Here is a 19,667-nt window from a genome sequence, read left to right as displayed (position 1 = left end):
ATTTAATAAAAAATAATTATTAAGCAACAAGTAGAGAATTATACATGCAACATTTACCTCATCTGGAAGGGAGTAAATGGTGATATTTTTTGAAAATTCTTGATCTCCAAAGAAAATAGTACCTCGGATGGGAAATACATCCTGTGTAAAGTCTGGACTAACCACCCACAATACACTAACATCACCAAAGTTGCCTCGATTTCTTATTGTACCATAAACAGCTGTGAAATACAAATGGCAGAATATATATGAATATGCATATTAAACAATTTTAAAATGATGAGTAAAGAAATAGCTCAAATAAGCAATGGTAAAAAATAAGACCTCTTTTAAATAAAAGCCAAGTATTTGCTTAGCATAGCCTCCAAAGTACAAATAAAAATACATTAGCCTAGTCCTCCTTCTGTTGGCATACAATTGATAAAATAAATGGACTCAATCTTTTCCATCACAGTTTGGGATTTTAAAAGTCATTCAGTATACAGAACAGACTGGGATTAATTAGGTACACCTATCACAGAGTCCTATAAAGATATTTGCTAAATGCAGCTAGAGGAAGCTGCGCATTCAAAAACAATTTTCTTACCCAGAAAGACATTGCTCTAAAAATAAACTATTTCTCATTCCAGGCCACTGAAATAGTTCCCTAGCAATAACTCTTAATTTTAAAGTTTTTCCTATTTGATTCGACTCATTCTTGAGTGAATTAATTACACAGCATATGCTTAATTGAAATCAAAATAGAACTGAAGTCATCGTATCATCACAATGCTATGTAAAAAATAAAAATAGCAATCCTAAATGTGATTTTTTTTAAGCACCAATTTCTGCACTACATGTAATTTCTAAGACAGATGGACAACTAAAAATAACTATTTGATAAATAAATTTTTAAATTATTAATTTCCACTTTAGTAAATAATAATAGAATATAAGAAGCAAAATAAATTACCACTATAGGTAAGGTCTCCTTTACTTTCATTTATCATAACAATTAGATCATCAGAAACAAATTCTATAATCCCATGAGGATCATCATTTTTCAGAATCGTTATATTGACAATGGTAGCACTTCCCAACTTGCTTTCCCGTTCACCATGGCTTCTGAGGACTACCCAATAGTGTTCATCCAACTAAAATGAACATGTCAAATTAGGAAAAATACGAAGTTGAATTTTTCAGAACAAGTAAAAAAATATATATATTCAAGAATATAAATACAGTCAATATTTCAGAAACACATAACTCACTCAAAGGACAAAAGAACTGATATCAGTCCTTAAAAAGATTTTTGAACATTCTTCCATCAGTTACGAGAGACACCAGATAAAGTATACGTCATCCAAAAAGGGAAAAGATAAATGATAACACTATTCTAAAATAGTTAGAAGACTGAACTTTATCACTGATGATCTAGTCACTTAAACTAATGAGAATAAATAAAACAAAAGGAATTTAAAAGCTACTTATATACTCGTGTGTAAACATAATGGGACTATGCCTGGTCCCATTAATATAAAGCTTAAATTTATTGCCTTTAAAAAAGTAATTTTAAGAAAACTTCTTCAGTTCGAAACCATACCATTAAATGTTCAGTCAATGCAGATTACATGAAATAAAACAACACAGCTAAAAGGAGATGAAAACTGATCACATACTGAAAGTTTCATATTGTTTGGTATTTCTTTATGTAGGGCAAACATACACCATTCAAATTTGAATGTCTTACTTTGTTTTCTAAGCTTGTTTTTTTTCCTTTTCCAACCACAAGGATTTCTCAATCCATTCTTGCCCACTTCCTTTCCTGTGTCTTTGTCAACATTCAAAATGTTTATACTTATAATAGATACTATCAACTTTCTATAAAAGCACAAAGGAAAAATTAAATCTGGTACCTCTGGTATCCCATCCAATCTTGAGAGCAGGGTGATTACGATCTCTCTTTCCCCAGGTTTAAACTCTAGGACCCCTGTGTTTCCATAGAATTCATTGCTATCCCTAGGCTCTACCTGGTAATGCAGAAACTGCTTAACCAGAGCTCCCTGGGATCTAATGATGTGGAGCTCTACAGATTCGCCTTCCTAAAAAAAAAAAGAAAAGAAAAATCCACAAACGTTCAGATCCCTTAGGATTCTTCTGAAGTTGTGAGTACAAAATAGACTGAAGTTTCTCTCAACTTACTTTTATAATATAAGGTCCTCTTGAAGCAGGAGAAAATTCAAAAATTCCCCCAGGATCATCATTTTCCAAAATAATTAGATCACGGCTAGTATATCCAGATTTCAGCACTTGATTTTCCACATTAACCCTGGAGAAATCAGAGGGGAAAAAGATGCCCACTACCTATAGTTTTACTTCTGAATTTTGCAGGCTTCTAAGGCAGTATTTACAACTTTCAGATAATGAATAAGAAGGTTATTTGGAGGTAAACCTTAAATTGAATTTAAGCATATTAAAAATCACTTAAGATCAAAACAGTTAACATTTATGGAAGAACTTCTATTTCTGAGTTAATTATACCCTTTACATTTGACTGAAACTAAACACTGCATATGTATAGAATACAAGAATATAGTAACCAAAGGTTCTAAATATAGTTTATTTTTATAAAGTATCAAATTCCAGATTTGTTACCAGTTTTAGAAAAACCTAACTTGTATTTAGAAAATATATTTAACAAAAATTGTTTTAACTTTACATACACTTGAATTCCTTTAAAAAAAATAAACTCATTACATAAGATCATACTAACTGAATGAAAGTTGGATAACTACATGGACTAAAACAACTTTGATATTAATAGTTGATAGGTGGTCATGGGGATGGGGAGCATGGCGGAGAGAATGCAGTTAGCATTAATATGTTGGCTAGGTGGAGAGCCGGGGAGGGAGGAAACAATTGGGGGGGATCATTTTATGAACTATATAGATGTCTAACCAATGTACTGTATACTTGAAACTAATTAAAATAAATTAATTATTTTTAAAAACTACTTTGATGAAAAATAAACAAAACTGTGATAGATTTTAGAAATATTTTGTGAACTTTCATATGTTTCTATTCACCTCGATTTTAATCTCACGCATTTTTTCTTTTAAGAAAATGTAGGACGTATAAAAAATGGAACAAAATGGATCTCATATGCATGACACGTTGTAACAATTCCCATACATATCTTCAAAGAACATATTAAAACAAGATTTTTTTTTTTTTTATTTCTGGTTTTTATGTTCAGTGTATAATTAGAGTGATCAAAGGGAATGGGACTACAGGCTCCTAGGGTTTAAAAGCCTGCATGTTCTTTGAGAATTCTTAATCCTGCAAGCTGCTCTAAACCTTTCCAAATGTCACTTTCTATTGAACCAAAAAGTACTCATGATCAGACCTCAAAATCACAATGAAGCCACAATTAATATGTAGAAAGAACAGCTTACTTCCTGTGTAATAAAGAATCTGAATTAACATCGTTCCCTAGCTTTTGGAAACCTGGCAACCAATACCTAGCATATCAGTGGCCACAGAAGGATTAGTCCAAATAAGAGGACAGCTATTTGTTATATTGTTAATGCAGTCATATGATTCTCATAGCAAATTTGCATCAATATTTTTAATAATTAAAAATTCTTGTGTCCACATAAACTAAGAGAAAAGAAAACTGGATCAGAATATAAAATATAAGAATCCACTCTGAGCATTAAACAAATAAATTTATTTTCAGACTTTCTGAAAATATACTATCCTTGTGTAAAAAACAAATTTTTTAAAGGTTCTTTATACAAATGAAAAATGTAGGCAGAAATTGCTTGGATACAAACCAATGAGAGAGATGAGTTTTGATTATGAATTCTCTGTTAAACTACAAGATTCACAAGCAAAGCACAATAATTGCTCCCTATATTATGTGTAAACTATAAGGAAAGTTAAAATTTTAAATAATTTAAAACACATACTCTAATTCTCAAACTTTTTTATCAGATATCTTAAATGCATTCATAATTTAAAACTCTTAGGGAAAAAACCTTCATATACATTCCTCTTATCATTAAAAAATGAAACCACACAAATCATGCACAGGCAGGTGAACAAGCAAAACTTCTCAAGACCTATAGTCATGCAGAATGGCAGCCTTATCCAAAAAAAATAGCTTGCAAAGCGAAATGCTGAATCACCAAAAACCAGGCATTATCTGATACACTTACCCAAAATACACAATAAACCTTTCTGTTTCTACTCTGTCAATACACAAAGAAGCATGGGAGGCAGGGAAAAGAAGACAGAGACACAATTTGCCAAAATCTCAGTAATACTGCTAGAAACTGAGCACAGTAGGATAAAATAAAGCTAAAGAAAGCCTTTTTTTCCCATCTGCAAGCTAGTTATGTCTACTTTATGGGAACTCTACATACTGGGTTCTTTGCAATTGACAAATGTTAGCAAGAGGTTCGACAGTTCCCACTTAGGAAGATGACCCCATGGCCAGCCAGCATGCAAGACCCATTGAAGACATTCCTTTCTAGGCCTGCTCCAGGGCGCTGGGGCCTGCCAAGCACTGTGCACACTCACAAAACCACAGCAGCTGAGTAAATTTCATTCAACCTGACTTATAATTACTTAGCAGCTTTAATTAAGTTTAAAAAAATAAAATAAAAACATCCATCCTCAGATCTAAAGCCAATGTGCTTTGAAAAAATAAAAAGTATATAAGCAGAGAAATATATACCTTTCATCATCTGCATAGAAATATACTCAAGGAGCCATATCATTATACCTTGAATTATGACAAATATAACTTTTTATCAGGAACTATAAACACTTTCCAGCATAGTACATTTTCAAACAGCATTGAAAAATCCATGTCAAAATATAAAGACTTACTGCTTCATTTTTAAAATCAAATGACACTCTCTATAAATAAGGGGTTATATACTACACACATCAAAAAATTTTTTTCTGAAATAAACTAGAATAATGAAATTGTTGATTTGGGGAAAACCAAATAATAAAATATTTTTAACTGGTACACTATTAAAAGCATTATAAACTTTCAATACTAGGGCAACTTTTATCTATATTTAGTTGAAATACAGAGAATTTGCATTTAAATTTGACAATAAGAGAAAACTATAAACTGCATCACAATAGAGTATTATTTTTGTTGCAATATTATATTGTAACTTATTTTAATCACACTTAAAAGCATTCATTCACTCTTTCACTTTACTTTTGTTAAAAATTTGCAAACTTGAGATGGAAGTTTCAAAAAATATGTTAAAAAATGTTATTTCAAATCATTAATTTTATTCTCATATTTATTTAATTAAATATAAATATATTTTTATATATTAGAATACTCAAATGTAATTTGCTCATTCTCATCCATGCACAACTGAGATAATACAAGTATGCACTAGTTACCAAGAGAATTAAAACATTTTAGTATGAATTGAACTAATATCCTCTTTTGAAAAGAGAAGAACCAATGATTTCTGAAATTCTCTACTCCACGATTTATACTTTGTCATGTACTGTTTTTACTCATAGGAGAGGAAAAAAAAAACACTTAAAATTATTTTAATTAATTTCAAAGGTTTACATGATAAGGTTAAATGACTATTTTAATAGAATATGAAATACAGTCACTCTGAACTTGCAGAGGTATAATTTAAATCATTCCTCAAACAGTTCAGAGCAGAAATTCTCATCTAAGCTAACAAAGTTTCTATGGATTACTACATTTTTGGTTTATATTTGCTGTTCATTTTTCCTTAGATTTTTTAAGATTGTGTAATAATTTAATAAATACTCAAACCTAACTTACAGCAGAAAGCACATAAGTGAAAAAAATCATAATTTTCAGTTCACATTTCATTATATTTCACTGATTTTTTCATTAGATGAATACCTTTCCTTAAGATTTAATGTAAAATATATATTAAAAGCATAAATCATTTAGATAGTATGTGCTATACTTGTGTTTTGCTTTTTTGTTTGTTTTGTTGATGTTTTGTTTTACTTTTTATATTAAAAAGGAAGTAAGCATAACGTGGTCCTGAAAGAAAAGAAAATGAACAGTGGAAATTCAATAGATGTGTTCCCTACATTCTGTATTTTTCTTTCACATAAAAATAAAAAACAACTACTCATCAGGTTTATGAAATGTGTTTACACAAAACATCTACAAAGAAAAACCTATAAGAGGCTAATAGTAAAACACAGAGTGGACCACGGGTTACATAAAATAATTACTCTTTTAGTCCTGATTAATATAGTACAAACTAATGTCTATTAAATTTATCTGTGAATTTTACTGTTTCTAAAATATGAATTTTGCAAAGCCTGCAAGTCACTAACATGTTATTAACTTTAGTATAGAGATTTGTAGTAAATAAGCTTCATTTTGACTTTTTAAAAAATAATTAACATCAATTAAACCCAGTATTTTTTTCATTTTTGGAAAGGATTTTACGAATTACTGAAAAGAAAAATAATCTCTCTGATGGATTATGATATTTTCTTAATATAAATTACTGAGAAATGTTAAGCAAATCCTTATTACTACTGAAAAAATACCCCTTATATTTGTATTAATTTTGACTCTCTGGAAAATAAGCATTATTTAATGTTTAAATTCCATGAAGAGAGAATTTTATCATATGACAATTAAGACTTTTTTACTCACTCAAAAATGATCTAATCTTTTCGGTTGAAAATCAAGCCAGCAGAGAGCTATTTGCTTAACCTAACATTTTTTATTTATTGCTGCCTTTTTTTTAATATAGCAACATATTAGCTATGTAATTTAAGATTTATGTGAAATCTTCCATAAATTCTATATGAAATCTTTCCGCACAGTGAATAGCAGGGTAAAAGTTCATGATGCCATAACATTCAGTCTAACCAGAAGCCACCAACAAACAGAAAAGTCAGAAGACCAGCATAACATTATCTACTTAGTTTTTCTTTTTTACTTCATAAAAATAAAAGAAAACAAAAACAAAATTATTTTAGAGAATTTGAACATATAAATATTACTAAACATTAACTAAATGGGTTATTACCTATCTAGAGAAAGTGTTACCGTCTCATTCATTTCTGGTATGTCATCAGCTTTGACAGTAATGTTGATTGTTATGTCACTTTGCCCAGATAAAAACACAACAGAGCCATTAAAGGGACCTATATCATTCAGGGTCACTGCTTTTGAATTAAAGCCAGAGGGCTTCAAACTCCAATAGACAGTAGCCTGGCCATCAGTTCCATCCCGATGTAAGGGAATGTATACCTTATAAGAAAGAAACAGAACAATTTCTTCTGAAATATATACTCACAAATTATGCTTTTCAGTGACTGTGCTCACGTTATCATATGAATATATATGTATTCTGCATAGAAAAGCAAACCATTAAATGACATTAAAAATACATTTAAACCTCCTCTTTAAGCTTAAATGTAATTTTAGATAGAACTATTTTTTATTAGTTTTTGCTCATCAAATTTATCTACAAAATTGCCTCCACCCAAACATACGCCTAACCAGGGATTTGTCTTCATAAAAAGACTTAAATATTTTAAAAGCCAAAGAGTCATGCAAAACAACAGAACAATTTGGCTAAATTTCCATGAGAGGTTCTCTGAAAAAAAAGAATCTAATGTTACAATATAAACAAAAATAAATGTGTGATTAAAACTAGAAAATTATATGTTATGTAAAATTCATCCTAAAGTGACAGGGGACAATATAAGAAAATAATAATAATAAGTAACAATAAGAAATGTTCCTAACCAATACAGTATATACACTACAAATAAAATCAGATACTAAAATCATGGCTCTGGGTTACCTTGGGCAAATTACCTAACCTCTCTGACTTCAATTTCCACATATGAAGTGAAGTCTGTGGTGAGGATTAGAATACCTCTCCATAGAATAAGCTAAGAAAATGGAGGCTATTATAATAATTTTGAAATGAATTGTATTTGGTAGTTTTATTTAAATGCAATACTATATATACATACATATATATATATTTAAGTGCAATAGTATATATACATACATATACATATAAAATAAAAGGATACCGTAGATCATGATGAAGTTTTTTAGACAAAGAATTAAACGAATACTTAATGATAGATATACAATTCTTTTTAAGCTCCTAAAAAAGGTATCCTCTTTGTTCTTTGCCCTTTAACACAGCCCATCTTGGGGGAAAAAAAAAAAAGGAAGATATTTTCCTCATTAACCATCCTGTTAATTTGGCTAACAAAGGTCAGGGCTGGAGACTAGAGAACAAAGTAAGATTCTTAAGGAAGACAGAAAAAAGTAACAGAGGGCTGGACCCTTAAATCACAGGAGGAAGTGGATGTGGCCCAGGCTGCAGATAGGACAGAGAGAACAAAGGGAAAACTCCCACCTTTCTGCTCTTTCCCAGGAGGGAAAAAAATGCAGGTTCAAGGAGCCCAAAACTTTCCTCAAAAGCTAATTTCCCTCAAGAGAAAAATATGAATTGGTAAACTGACAGCTTTATATGATAAATGAGTAAAAACAATCCACTCTTTAAGAAAAGCTAAATGCTTTTTAGTTTTTTTTTACTTTTTAGAAGGAAATAGTATATTAAGAAAAATATAAAATATCAAAACCATATTGAAAAATGGAGTTTCTCTGCCAATTTACAGAATCAAACATACAAACAAAGGAAGTTGTGTTCACCATATTCCGACATGAGGCTTTGATATCAAAAATAGCTCTACTCGGCAGAAAAGGGTAAAGGGTCAAATATACAGCGATGGAAGGAGAATTGACTTGGGGTGGTGAGCACACAATGCAATATACAGATGATATATTATAGAACTGTACACTTGAAACCTATATAATTTTTAACTAGTCACTCCAATAAAATTAATAATGAAATTTTTTAAAATAAAATAATAATAAAAAGAAAAAAAATATAGCTCTCCTCATTCCTGATCTGAACCCTAAACCAATTTAAATCAAATATAAGTGTGAGAGACTTGGAGAAGGTCTTAAAGACAGACTGTGGCTTAGGGAATGAAAAGGCTGAAGGTCAGAGAGATAAATGGCAGGAAAGTTCAACCAGGGTGGAGAGCAGTAGTGTGATACATGTGAGCACGTTTTTGTACTGTACGTGTATATGCATGTGTGTGTGTATATATATGCAATAATTTACCCACATATATAATATAAAATGCCTAAGATTAGGCATTCCACAATTTAACCACCATCACCTCTACCACCAAACATGGTCAAGACAGCCACCTGAGTCCTGCCCAAGGCAAGCGTGAAGTGTGCTCAGAAATGAAATGAATCAAAGCTACCTGTGGTACATATGATTTGGCCAATAAAAGAAAAAAATTACTTGGCTATCATTCTATCAAATGTCATAGCATTATCCAAAAGCAGCTATATCAAAATATACTACTTTTACTGTGAGCAAATAAAATTCTAATTTTATTTTACTGAAAATGGCAAAAGATGATGGAAATCACACACTCATCAGTTACTTATGTCAAATTATATATTGAAGATTTGCTATAAATGGTGAAACTTTTCATGATCTGTTTACTCTGTATGCTAACTTTACGAAAAATGTCTGTACATTATCTCACATTCACTATGTACCACTGATTAAAAAAAAAAAAGAAAGCCTCCTTACCACTTCAGCAGTAGAATCTTCTGGTTCATGCAAAATGATTGGAAGATTGCTAATAAAGCCAATTTCTCCATTTGCAATGTCTGGAGTAACCGCCAAAGAAATATTTCTAATTTTCCCAAATCTAGGACTTATAGGTGGGATTGGGGGAATTATGTTCGCCAACTCCACAGTTTCCAACTATAATGAACAACGAAAAAATTAAAATTGAAAACAACAGAAATTTTAAAATTAAAAAAAAGTCTTACTTGCATGGCACAACAAAGTAAACATGGATAAAGGTCACCAATAAATTAGCATTTTCCTTCATTCTCAATCCTGTTTCAATCTCCTGCCCTGGCTTCTTGAGCTCCTTCTGCTACTCAATTATTATTATCCTCCAGGGTTCTTTCTAAGTCCTTTATACTATAATTTTATACCCTTTCCCTAATAATCTGTGGATCTCTCCTTCAAGTTCTAAAACTTTATAACCAGTTGCCATTAGATTTGACATGTGATACAGATACTTTACAGATAAAATGTCCAAAATAGAAATCACTATCTCTGTTTTATGTCCTCTTACCACTACCGTCACCAGCACTGTCAGCTACTTTTCCTTCATGTTGCCTATACTGGACTACCTTGACCTTAAATCAAATATCAGAGAGTAGTCCCCATCTTCTTCCTCTTTTCCACTGACCCACAGCTCCAATCACCCATTCCTCTCCACTGCCAGAGAAAATTCACTATCAGAAGACTATTCAAATTCCAAATGTGACACATCTTTATGTTTAAAGAAATGCAATTTCCCTGTAATTAATGAACATTACCACCAGAGTAATGTTCATGGTGTTCTCCTCATTTAGAATGGCCTCCCTTCATCAACTCACAAGTCCAAAATGTACTGGTCTTAAAGACAGTTAAATTTTCCTCTCTCCCATGAAGATTTCCTCGGATTCTCCAGCCTTCTTTATTCTCTCTCATTCTAGTCTTCTACTGTTACCTTTGCTAAATTTAGACTTAATTATAAGTTTCATATATTGCTTGCTTATCATCATTATGTGTATTCCAAACTTTCTCTTTACAACAGGATTACAGAGCTCTATAGGGTCATTAAACGAATACTTAATGATAGATATACAATTCTTTTTAAGCTCCTAAAAAAGGTATCCTCTTTGTTCTTTGCCCTTTAACACAGCCCATCTTGGGGGAAAAAAAAAAAAGGAAGATATTTTCCTCATTAACCATCCTGTTAATTTGGCTAACAAAGGTCAGGGCTGGAGACTAGAGAGCAAAGTAAGATTCTTAAGGAAGACAGAAAAAAGTAACAGAGGGCTGGACCCTTAAATCACAGGAGGAAGTGGCCCAGGCTGCAGATAGGACAGAGAGAACAAAGGGAAAACTCCCACCTTTCTGCTCTTTCCCAGGAGGGAAAAAAATGCAGGTTCAAGGAGCCCAAAACTTTCCTCAAAAGCTAATTTCCCTCAAGAGAAAAATATGAATTGGTAAACTGACAGCTTTATATGATAAATGAATAAAAACAATCCACTCTTTAAGAAAAGCTAAATGCTTTTTAGTTTTTTTTACTTTTTAGAAGGAAATAGTATATTAAGAAAAATATAAAATATCAAAACCATATTGAAAAATGGAGTTTCTCTGCCAATTTACAGAATCAAACATACAAACAAAGGAAGTTGTGTTCACCATATTCCGACATGAGGCTTTGATATCAAAAATAGCTCTACTCGGCAGAAAAGGGTAAAGGATCAAATATACAGCGATGGAAGGAGAATTGACTTGGGGTGGTGAGCACACAATGCAATATACAGATGATATATTATAGAACTGTACACTTGAAACCTATATAATTTTTAACTAGTCACTCCAATAAAATTAATAATGAAATTTTTTAAAATAAAATAATAATAAAAAGAAAAAAAATATAGCTCTCCTCATTCCTGATCTGAACCCTAAACCAATTTAAATCAAATATAAGTGTGAGAGACTTGGAGAAGGTCTTAAAGACAGACTGTGGCTTAGGGAATGAAAAGGCTGAAGGTCAGAGAGATAAATGGCAGGAAAGTTCAACCAGGGTGGAGAGCAGTAGTGTGATACATGTGAGCACGTTTTTGTACTGTACGTGTATATGCATGTGTGTGTGTATATATATGCAATAATTTACCCACATATATAATATAAAATGCCTAAGATTAGGCATTCCACAATTTAACCACCATCACCTCTACCACCAAACATGGTCAAGACAGCCACCTGAGTCCTGCCCAAGGCAAGCGTGAAGTGTGCTCAGAAATGAAATGAATCAAAGCTACCTGTGGTACATATGATTTGGCCAATAAAAGAAAAAAATTACTTGGCTATCATTCTATCAAATGTCATAGCATTATCCAAAAGCAGCTATATCAAAATATACTACTTTTACTGTGAGCAAATAAAATTCTAATTTTATTTTACTGAAAATGGCAAAAGATGATGGAAATCACACACTCATCAGTTACTTATGTCAAATTATATATTGAAGATTTGCTATAAATGGTGAAACTTTTCATGATCTGTTTACTCTGTATGCTAACTTTACGAAAAATGTCTGTACATTATCTCACATTCATTATGTACCACTGATTAAAAAAAAAAAAAGAAAGCCTCCTTACCACTTCAGCAGTAGAATCTTCTGGTTCATGCAAAATGATTGGAAGATTGCTAATAAAGCCAATTTCTCCATTTGCAATGTCTGGAGTAACCGCCAAAGAAATATTTCTAATTTTCCCAAATCTAGGACTTATAGGTGGGATTGGGGGAATTATGTTCGCCAACTCCACAGTTTCCAACTATAATGAACAACAAAAAAATTAAAATTGAAAACAACAGAAATTTTAAAATTAAAAAAAAGTCTTACTTGCATGGCACAACAAAGTAAACATGGATAAAGGTCACCAATAAATTAGCATTTTCCTTCATTCTCAATCCTGTTTCAATCTCCTGCCCTGGCTTCTTGAGCTCCTTCTGCTACTCAATTATTATTATCCTCCAGGGTTCTTTCTAAGTCCTTTATACTATAATTTTATACCCTTTCCCTAATAATCTGTGGATCTCTCCTTCAAGTTCTAAAACTTTATAACCAGTTGCCATTAGATTTGACATGTGATACAGATACTTTACAGATAAAATGTCCAAAATAGAAATCACTATCTCTGTTTTATGTCCTCTTACCACTACCGTCACCAGCACTGTCAGCTACTTTTCCTTCATGTTGCCTATACTGGACTACCTTGACCTTAAATCAAATATCAGAGAGTAGTCCCCATCTTCTTCCTCTTTTCCACTGACCCACAGCTCCAATCACCCATTCCTCTCCACTGCCAGAGAAAATTCACTATCAGAAGACTATTCAAATTCCAAATGTGACACATCTTTATGTTTAAAGAAATGCAATTAATGTAATTAATTAATGTAAATGTAATTAATGAAAGAAATGCAATTAATGTAATGTAATTAATGTAAATGTAATTAATGAACATTACCACCAGAGTAATGTTCATGGTGTTCTCCTCATTTAGAATGGCCTCCCTTCATCAACTCACAAGTCCAAAATGTACTGGTCTTAAAGACAGTTAAATTTTCCTCTCTCCCATGAAGATTTCCTCGGATTCTCCAGCCTTCTTTATTCTCTCTCATTCTAGTCTTCTACTGTTACCTTTGCTAAATTTAGACTTAATTATAAGTTTCATATATTGCTTGCTTATCATCATTATGTGTATTCCAAACTTTCTCTTTACAACAGGATTACAGAGCTCTATAGGGTCTGTGTCCTTCTCAGCATTTTCCCAGTACATGACATAAATCTGAAACTATAGCAGCTACACAATAAATATTTGTTGATTCATCCCTCTAACACAAAGTGGGCTCTGTAGGAATCCTGATATATTACAAGCCTTCATCATTTTAATATTCTAACTTGTCAAAATACAATTTATCAATCCTCGCAATGTTTACTTGAGTGTAGGAATAGATGATCATTACAGGACTGCAAAAAGCACAGAGATTTTAAGTTAAAACACAATTTTGAACTTAATGAGACCCTGTGGATCTCCCACTCTTTAGAGCCCTCTGTTAGGCTTTGTAATGTGGAAACAATGCCACTAAATAACCACCAGTAGAGACTTGTGATTTAAGTTGATTTTCCACAAGTTGACAGAACTGGTACTGATCCTGCATATACACACATTTTTTTGACGAACAATATACATTTTAAAGGGCAAAAATAATTTTTTTTTTCAAATGCCGCACACTTCGCTTTGAAAATCATATATAGGGGAAAGATATAAAAAGTTCCACATTTGTTTGAGTCAAAGAAAAAAGAAATTAGGCTGGTCAATTTTGCCAAATATTGGTATACTGACTAAGTAAAACTGACAATGTAATTCTATAGTATATTGGCTTTATAAAATAAATAAAATGTAAAGATAGTTAAAAACACAGAAGTATAACTGTGATTCTTTCTAGAGAAAAAGAATATATATATATACACACATATATATATATACGCGCACACACACACACACACACACACACACACACATATAGCCCATATACATATGTATTTATCTTTAAAAACAGTACAAAGAATAGTATATGTGGGTGTGTACACATACTTGAATGGCACGTGAATATAAAGTGTGCATTATTTGGATGCAAAGATGTTTTTAAAATACACTGGTTGTGTATAAGCACATGTGTGTGAATGAACACTCTCGTTCCTGTATATTCACAAAGCACTAAACTGACAATATTGTTTAAAACATCAAGGGAAAAAACTCAATATATTTTTACTTCGAAACTTTCTTAAAAGAAAATAAATTATATATTACATTTATCAAAAACAGTTACAGAATTAATTCTAAATACCATATTTTTGAAAAATATAAAGATATAGAAGGCTATGAAATGAACTGATCAAAAGGAAAATGCTAATTTTACATGGCTTATTTCTTGCTCTCTAAGCCTTTTTGTCTGGGTTCCTTAAGCATCTGCTAAATCAAACTGCTCCATTCATAAAGAGTCGTTCTTGGCTTTCAGACAGTTTGCAACTGGGACAGCACATTAGTAAACCCATGGCTGCCAAAAGTTGTATCTCAGACTGATGTATTTAGCTGAAAGGGTTACTTAAGAATAAGGAGCTCATGTCTCAGATTCTCCTTTCTTCAGTTTCATTCAACTTTCCACGCAGAGTCTGATGTCTCTGATCCTTTGAGTTGCTCATCCATTATGTACTATACAAACTACACAACCTTCCAATTCCAACCAGCCTTCCAGAGCCTACTGCTGTTTGGAATCTCAAGAAACTGTGTCACTGACAAATAATGACTTTTTTTCTAAAGTGTTAAATTAACTGTCTGCACAGTTTTTTAACTGACTTTTGTTTTTTAACTGAATACAGAAGCAGATAAAAAATTGAATCTGGAATTGGTGCAAACAGATTTCTAAATCAGGATCACCAAAATTCAGATATGACAAGGCTTCTTCAAGTCTTTCCTTACTTTTCAAGTGTCATCAAAAATAAATTCTGTCATGTTCATACAGAATGCCTAAATAAAATAGCTGGGATAATATCTGACCCATACAAGGTTCTTAATAAGGTTTTGCTTACATAGGAATTCTCCATAGCTACTTGGATATAGATATTAAATATTTAAAAAGACTAAAAGTTTAATATAAAGGTTACTAATACTAGCCTAGATAATGGGGGTATCTATCCACAATCAAAGAGTTTTAAGGCAGCATAAAAAATCATAAAGCTAGCAGCATGAGAAATCAGAAAGCTAAAAATGGAAAAATAAAATTTCTCTACAACTCAAAATCAACATTTCTTTATCATCAGTTCTCAAACCCATATTACATTACTACAACTACTATAGGAATGCCAGGATGCCCAGGCCTCCAAGAAAGCAAAAGCAACTGTAAAATCTTTGCTTGTTTTAATGCTTTGGTTCTCATATGAGTGTTTTACTAATTTGGTTTTCATACAAGTTTTGCCTATGCAAAATTGGAGACAGAAAGAAGGGAGAACTGAATACTAAGATTCTAGAAACACAAAAACCTTAAACATATGCTATGAATTGAATGCTTATGTTGAAACCCTAATCCATATGTTGAAACCCTAATCCCTAACAGTGATGGTATTTGGAGATGGGACCTTAGTGAGTTAATTAGGTCATGAGGGTAGAGACCCCCATGATGGGATTAGTGCCCTTAGAAGAAGAGATACCAGAGAGTTTGCTCCCTCTCTCTCTCCACAATATGAGGACATAGTAAGAAAGATATCGGTCTACAAATCAGGAAGAGGGTTCTCACTAAAACCCCACCATGATGACGCCATGATCTCAGACTTCCTAACTTCCCAAACTATGAGAAATAAATGTCTATTGTTTAAGCCACCCAGTCTATGATGGTATTCTTTATAGCAGTCCAAACGGAATGAGACAATATACACTAATGATAATGCTCTGAATCCAGAGGACATCAACAGCAGAAGAAATGAAAGAAAGCATCAACACAAAAAATAAAAACAAAGATTAAAACCTCCATTAAATTCTGAAACTCCACTTGACAAGTTATTATCTCCCGGGACTCTTGAAAACTCGTAAGTTTGGAAATGCTACCCTAAGTGAAAACTAGTGAGATTAGTATGCATTTTACTAATAGAATCAACTTTAAAAAGTAAGTTATGGCATGTTTTGTATGAGACCAAACTTACAGCTTTTTTTAAAATTTCTATTCATATCTCTAAACATGTTCTGGTGACAGCATTCTAGTTTTAACTTCCTGCTCAACAGGGCCAGTGGCTTGACCACTTGTTCAATTCCATGTCACAGATCTAGACCCTCCCACCATCCAGCTCATCATCTCACAAGGGCATTTCATAGGCTTCGGGGAAAATGAGCACAATGGTGTGAATAACACCATTTTCTGTTCAACCATCACTCCTAGAAGACACATTCAAGGGTCCTCCAAAGCATGGGTTATCTTCATAGACAGAACTATGCATCATATCATAATTTCCCCATTTTGAGGAGACACAATAGAAAATAATAGCAGCAGCAGCAGCAGCAGCAGCAGCAGCAGCAGCAGCAGCAGCAGTAATAGTAGTAGTAGTAAAAAAGATGAGGAGCAGGATCTCCTACCACTAATAACAAAACCTTTGGGGACATTGGCAAAAGGTCTCCTTTAGTGTAGACATTTACAAAAAGGCATCCCCTACATAGTGATAAGTTATGAATCTCTATAACAAGTCACCCACTAGACCCCTTCACCAGGAATGCTTAAGAAATGCACAAACAATACAAGCATGAGTGGTGACCCAGCTTTGAAAAAAAAGGCAAGAGTCTTCAGAATGAAAGGTTCCACCCAACCAAGTGCTGAGCAAGGTGAGACATAGCCCTGGGGAATTTAGACCACCAAGAAGATTTGAGAAAAAAAAAGCTTTCAGAGATAAAGATCAAGTTACCTACAGAGGTAAATAATTTCTTTCTCCTCAAATTTCCTGTCAGCAACTCTGGAAGTTAAAAGTTCCAAGTTCTACAGAAGAAATTATTTTAATCTCAAAATTTCTACCAAGCTAAAATATCAATGTGAGCATGAAATTTCATTTTCAGCTGCTCAAATTGAAAATGTATTTAAGGACATATATACTACACATGTATTTAAGGACACATATACTACAACACAACTAAAACACAATTTAAGAAGGAAAAGACAAAAGATAAAGAAAATTCAAAAGTTTCGTTAAAATAGTACTAAGTAACAGGTGTGAAGCAAGTGCAGGAAGCAGTCAGTACAGGTAAATTCAGTGTTCATTATATGTTACAAAGCTGGAAGGTCTACATGCGAGGATGGTATATGGAAAGAAGGCAATTAGAAACTTCGGAGAAAGCAATAATAAACTATAAAACAAGGTATAGTCAAAAATATGAAACAAATTTAAATGTGGCATGATTTAAAAAATTAATGAAATAACGAGATTTCATTTGATATATAGTTTAGGTTAGCAAAATGTACGGTGACATAAGATTGTACATTTTTTACCAATCCATTCATACTATCTTCATCTGTATTAAATTTATTTACATTACCAAAATTTGATAAGTACCCTTTATAGCATTCTAATTTTCAGAATCAACCAATACCAAATGCATAGAAAACATAACCACAGTATCAAATGTGAGTGCAGATGTTTTAAACTTTGACAGTAAAAATAATGTTAATAAAAGTTAAGAAATAAAAGAGATAAGATGGAAGAATATGTTATGGGGCCCTTAATTCTTCCTAAATAGATGAAAATGCAGAGATGCTATCTATAGTTAATAGACAAAGAAACAGACTGTTAGTATATTATTTAAAAGTACCTACGGTACACAATTTTTCTCATATTGCTTTTTATTTCTAGAATGCTTTCCCTGCAGTATTGTTCATGAAAAACATACTCCTCCTACACACCCTATTCCTACATCACATTTTCCCAAATCATTTCAAAAGAATGACAACTCTCTCTCCTCTCTCTCACAGCCCTCTCCCACTAACAGTTTGTGAGTTACTTCATTATGTTATCCATTATATTCTGACCTGATTAAAATATTATTTAGTAGAACCCTTGTTTCATTCATCCTTATATGTCTTAGGAGCAGACAGCGTCTTTCTTTGAACTTCCTAAGTAACTTATAGTAACCAACAGTAGAATCCAAACTTTAAATGAGGGCAAAATAATGGTTAGCTAACTCTCTCATGTAGATAAGTACACTTGCAGTTTAAACAAAGCTGATATTGTTTTAATTATTAAAGTACCTGTACTACAAAGTGGGCCCCATTTTGAAGGAATGCATCATTTCTTATTGGTAATTTTGTAGCGACTTTGGGTTTTTTTTCTGGAAAAATGAGGCTATTTCTCCTGGATATGTTTAAGATGCCGTCTTTTGCTCGCAAAGGGTCCACAGCTCCAGCAGGAATATAAAGTGCAGAATAAAACATCCTCACATTTCCTTTAGTTTCTCCTAGTCTTGCAAAACTCAAGGATAAATATCGTTCACCTGGGCTGCTTTCAATCTTCTGGTTTTCCATAGGAAAAAATGTTATTAGGCCATAAACATCATCACTATCCTGAATGTAGAACAAAAGCTGTAGATAAAGAATAAAATATTGAAATGCAGAATTCTCCCATCTGAGATTACAAAACTGTTTATTTTCTAGTCTATTCTTATTTTTAATATTTATTTATGTCATTTCTAAAAACGATCTGAGTTTTAATATTTACTTATACATCGTGTCTAAAAACAATCACTTCTTCATGAGCTACAGTAATAGAGTCAAAAACAAATTTGAAAACCTTCCTAATTTATAGTTTGTAGAATTTTTTTGAGTAAACTTTTTATTTACAGAAGAGACAACCTTGAACATGCGAAGCAACCATTATTTCTGAAACCAGTGTTCTTCCTGTCACATCAAACTAAGCATTAGTGTGATCTGTGTAATCATTCTTTGGCTTTTCTATAACAGAAATATTCACATGAGTAAAGCATAACAAGAAATCTACCTCTGCTGGTTCGCTCACTTCCGCACCTCCTTGTACTGTATGAGGCAGAATCTGAAGTAAATAAGCTTCTGCCTCTTCTGGAAGATCATCATTAATAACAGTAAGAGGAACTGATGCCAGCATCTGCCCTTGAGCAAAATGAAGCACTCCAGAACTTGGTCTGATATCTGCTGTTACTGGTGAGGGATCACTGCTATTCCTTGTCAGTATCCAGTTCACAGAAATATTCCCATGGGTGCCACCATTTCTAACCACTGTAATTTCCTCAAATCTAGAATTTTGTAAAAAGAAATATATACAGTCATACGATACTCTCTATTTCCCTTGGATAGACTTTTCTATGTCAAGTTGGCCATCAGGCACTGGTAAAAGCAGAATCCATATCATAAAGAATGGTTGTTTTTAATCTGAAAGAG

General features: G+C 32.5%; 1 protein-coding gene across 1 annotated transcript in view; it reads right to left on the bottom strand.

The window, feature by feature from the left end:
* ADGRV1 (adhesion G protein-coupled receptor V1) overlaps window positions 1-19,667 on the bottom strand; it is a 494,515-nt gene that overhangs the window by 437,245 nt on the left and 37,603 nt on the right. Inside the window, exons 11-18 of the mRNA XM_023522723.1 lie at window positions 19,252-19,522; window positions 18,507-18,836; window positions 12,320-12,496; window positions 7,059-7,282; window positions 2,182-2,308; window positions 1,896-2,081; window positions 953-1,133; window positions 58-221 (exon numbers count right to left, since the gene is read on the bottom strand). Coding sequence (XP_023378491.1) covers window positions 58-221; window positions 953-1,133; window positions 1,896-2,081; window positions 2,182-2,308; window positions 7,059-7,282; window positions 12,320-12,496; window positions 18,507-18,836; window positions 19,252-19,522 — 1,660 coding nt within the window. The remainder of the gene's footprint in view (window positions 1-57; window positions 222-952; window positions 1,134-1,895; window positions 2,082-2,181; window positions 2,309-7,058; window positions 7,283-12,319; window positions 12,497-18,506; window positions 18,837-19,251; window positions 19,523-19,667) is intronic.

Source organism: Pteropus vampyrus, unplaced genomic scaffold (assembly GCF_000151845.1).
Source record: "Pteropus vampyrus isolate Shadow unplaced genomic scaffold, Pvam_2.0 Scaffold11, whole genome shotgun sequence".
NCBI classification, from domain to species: Eukaryota; Metazoa; Chordata; class Mammalia; order Chiroptera; family Pteropodidae; genus Pteropus; species Pteropus vampyrus.
This window is presented reverse-complemented; position numbering and strand designations above follow the sequence as displayed.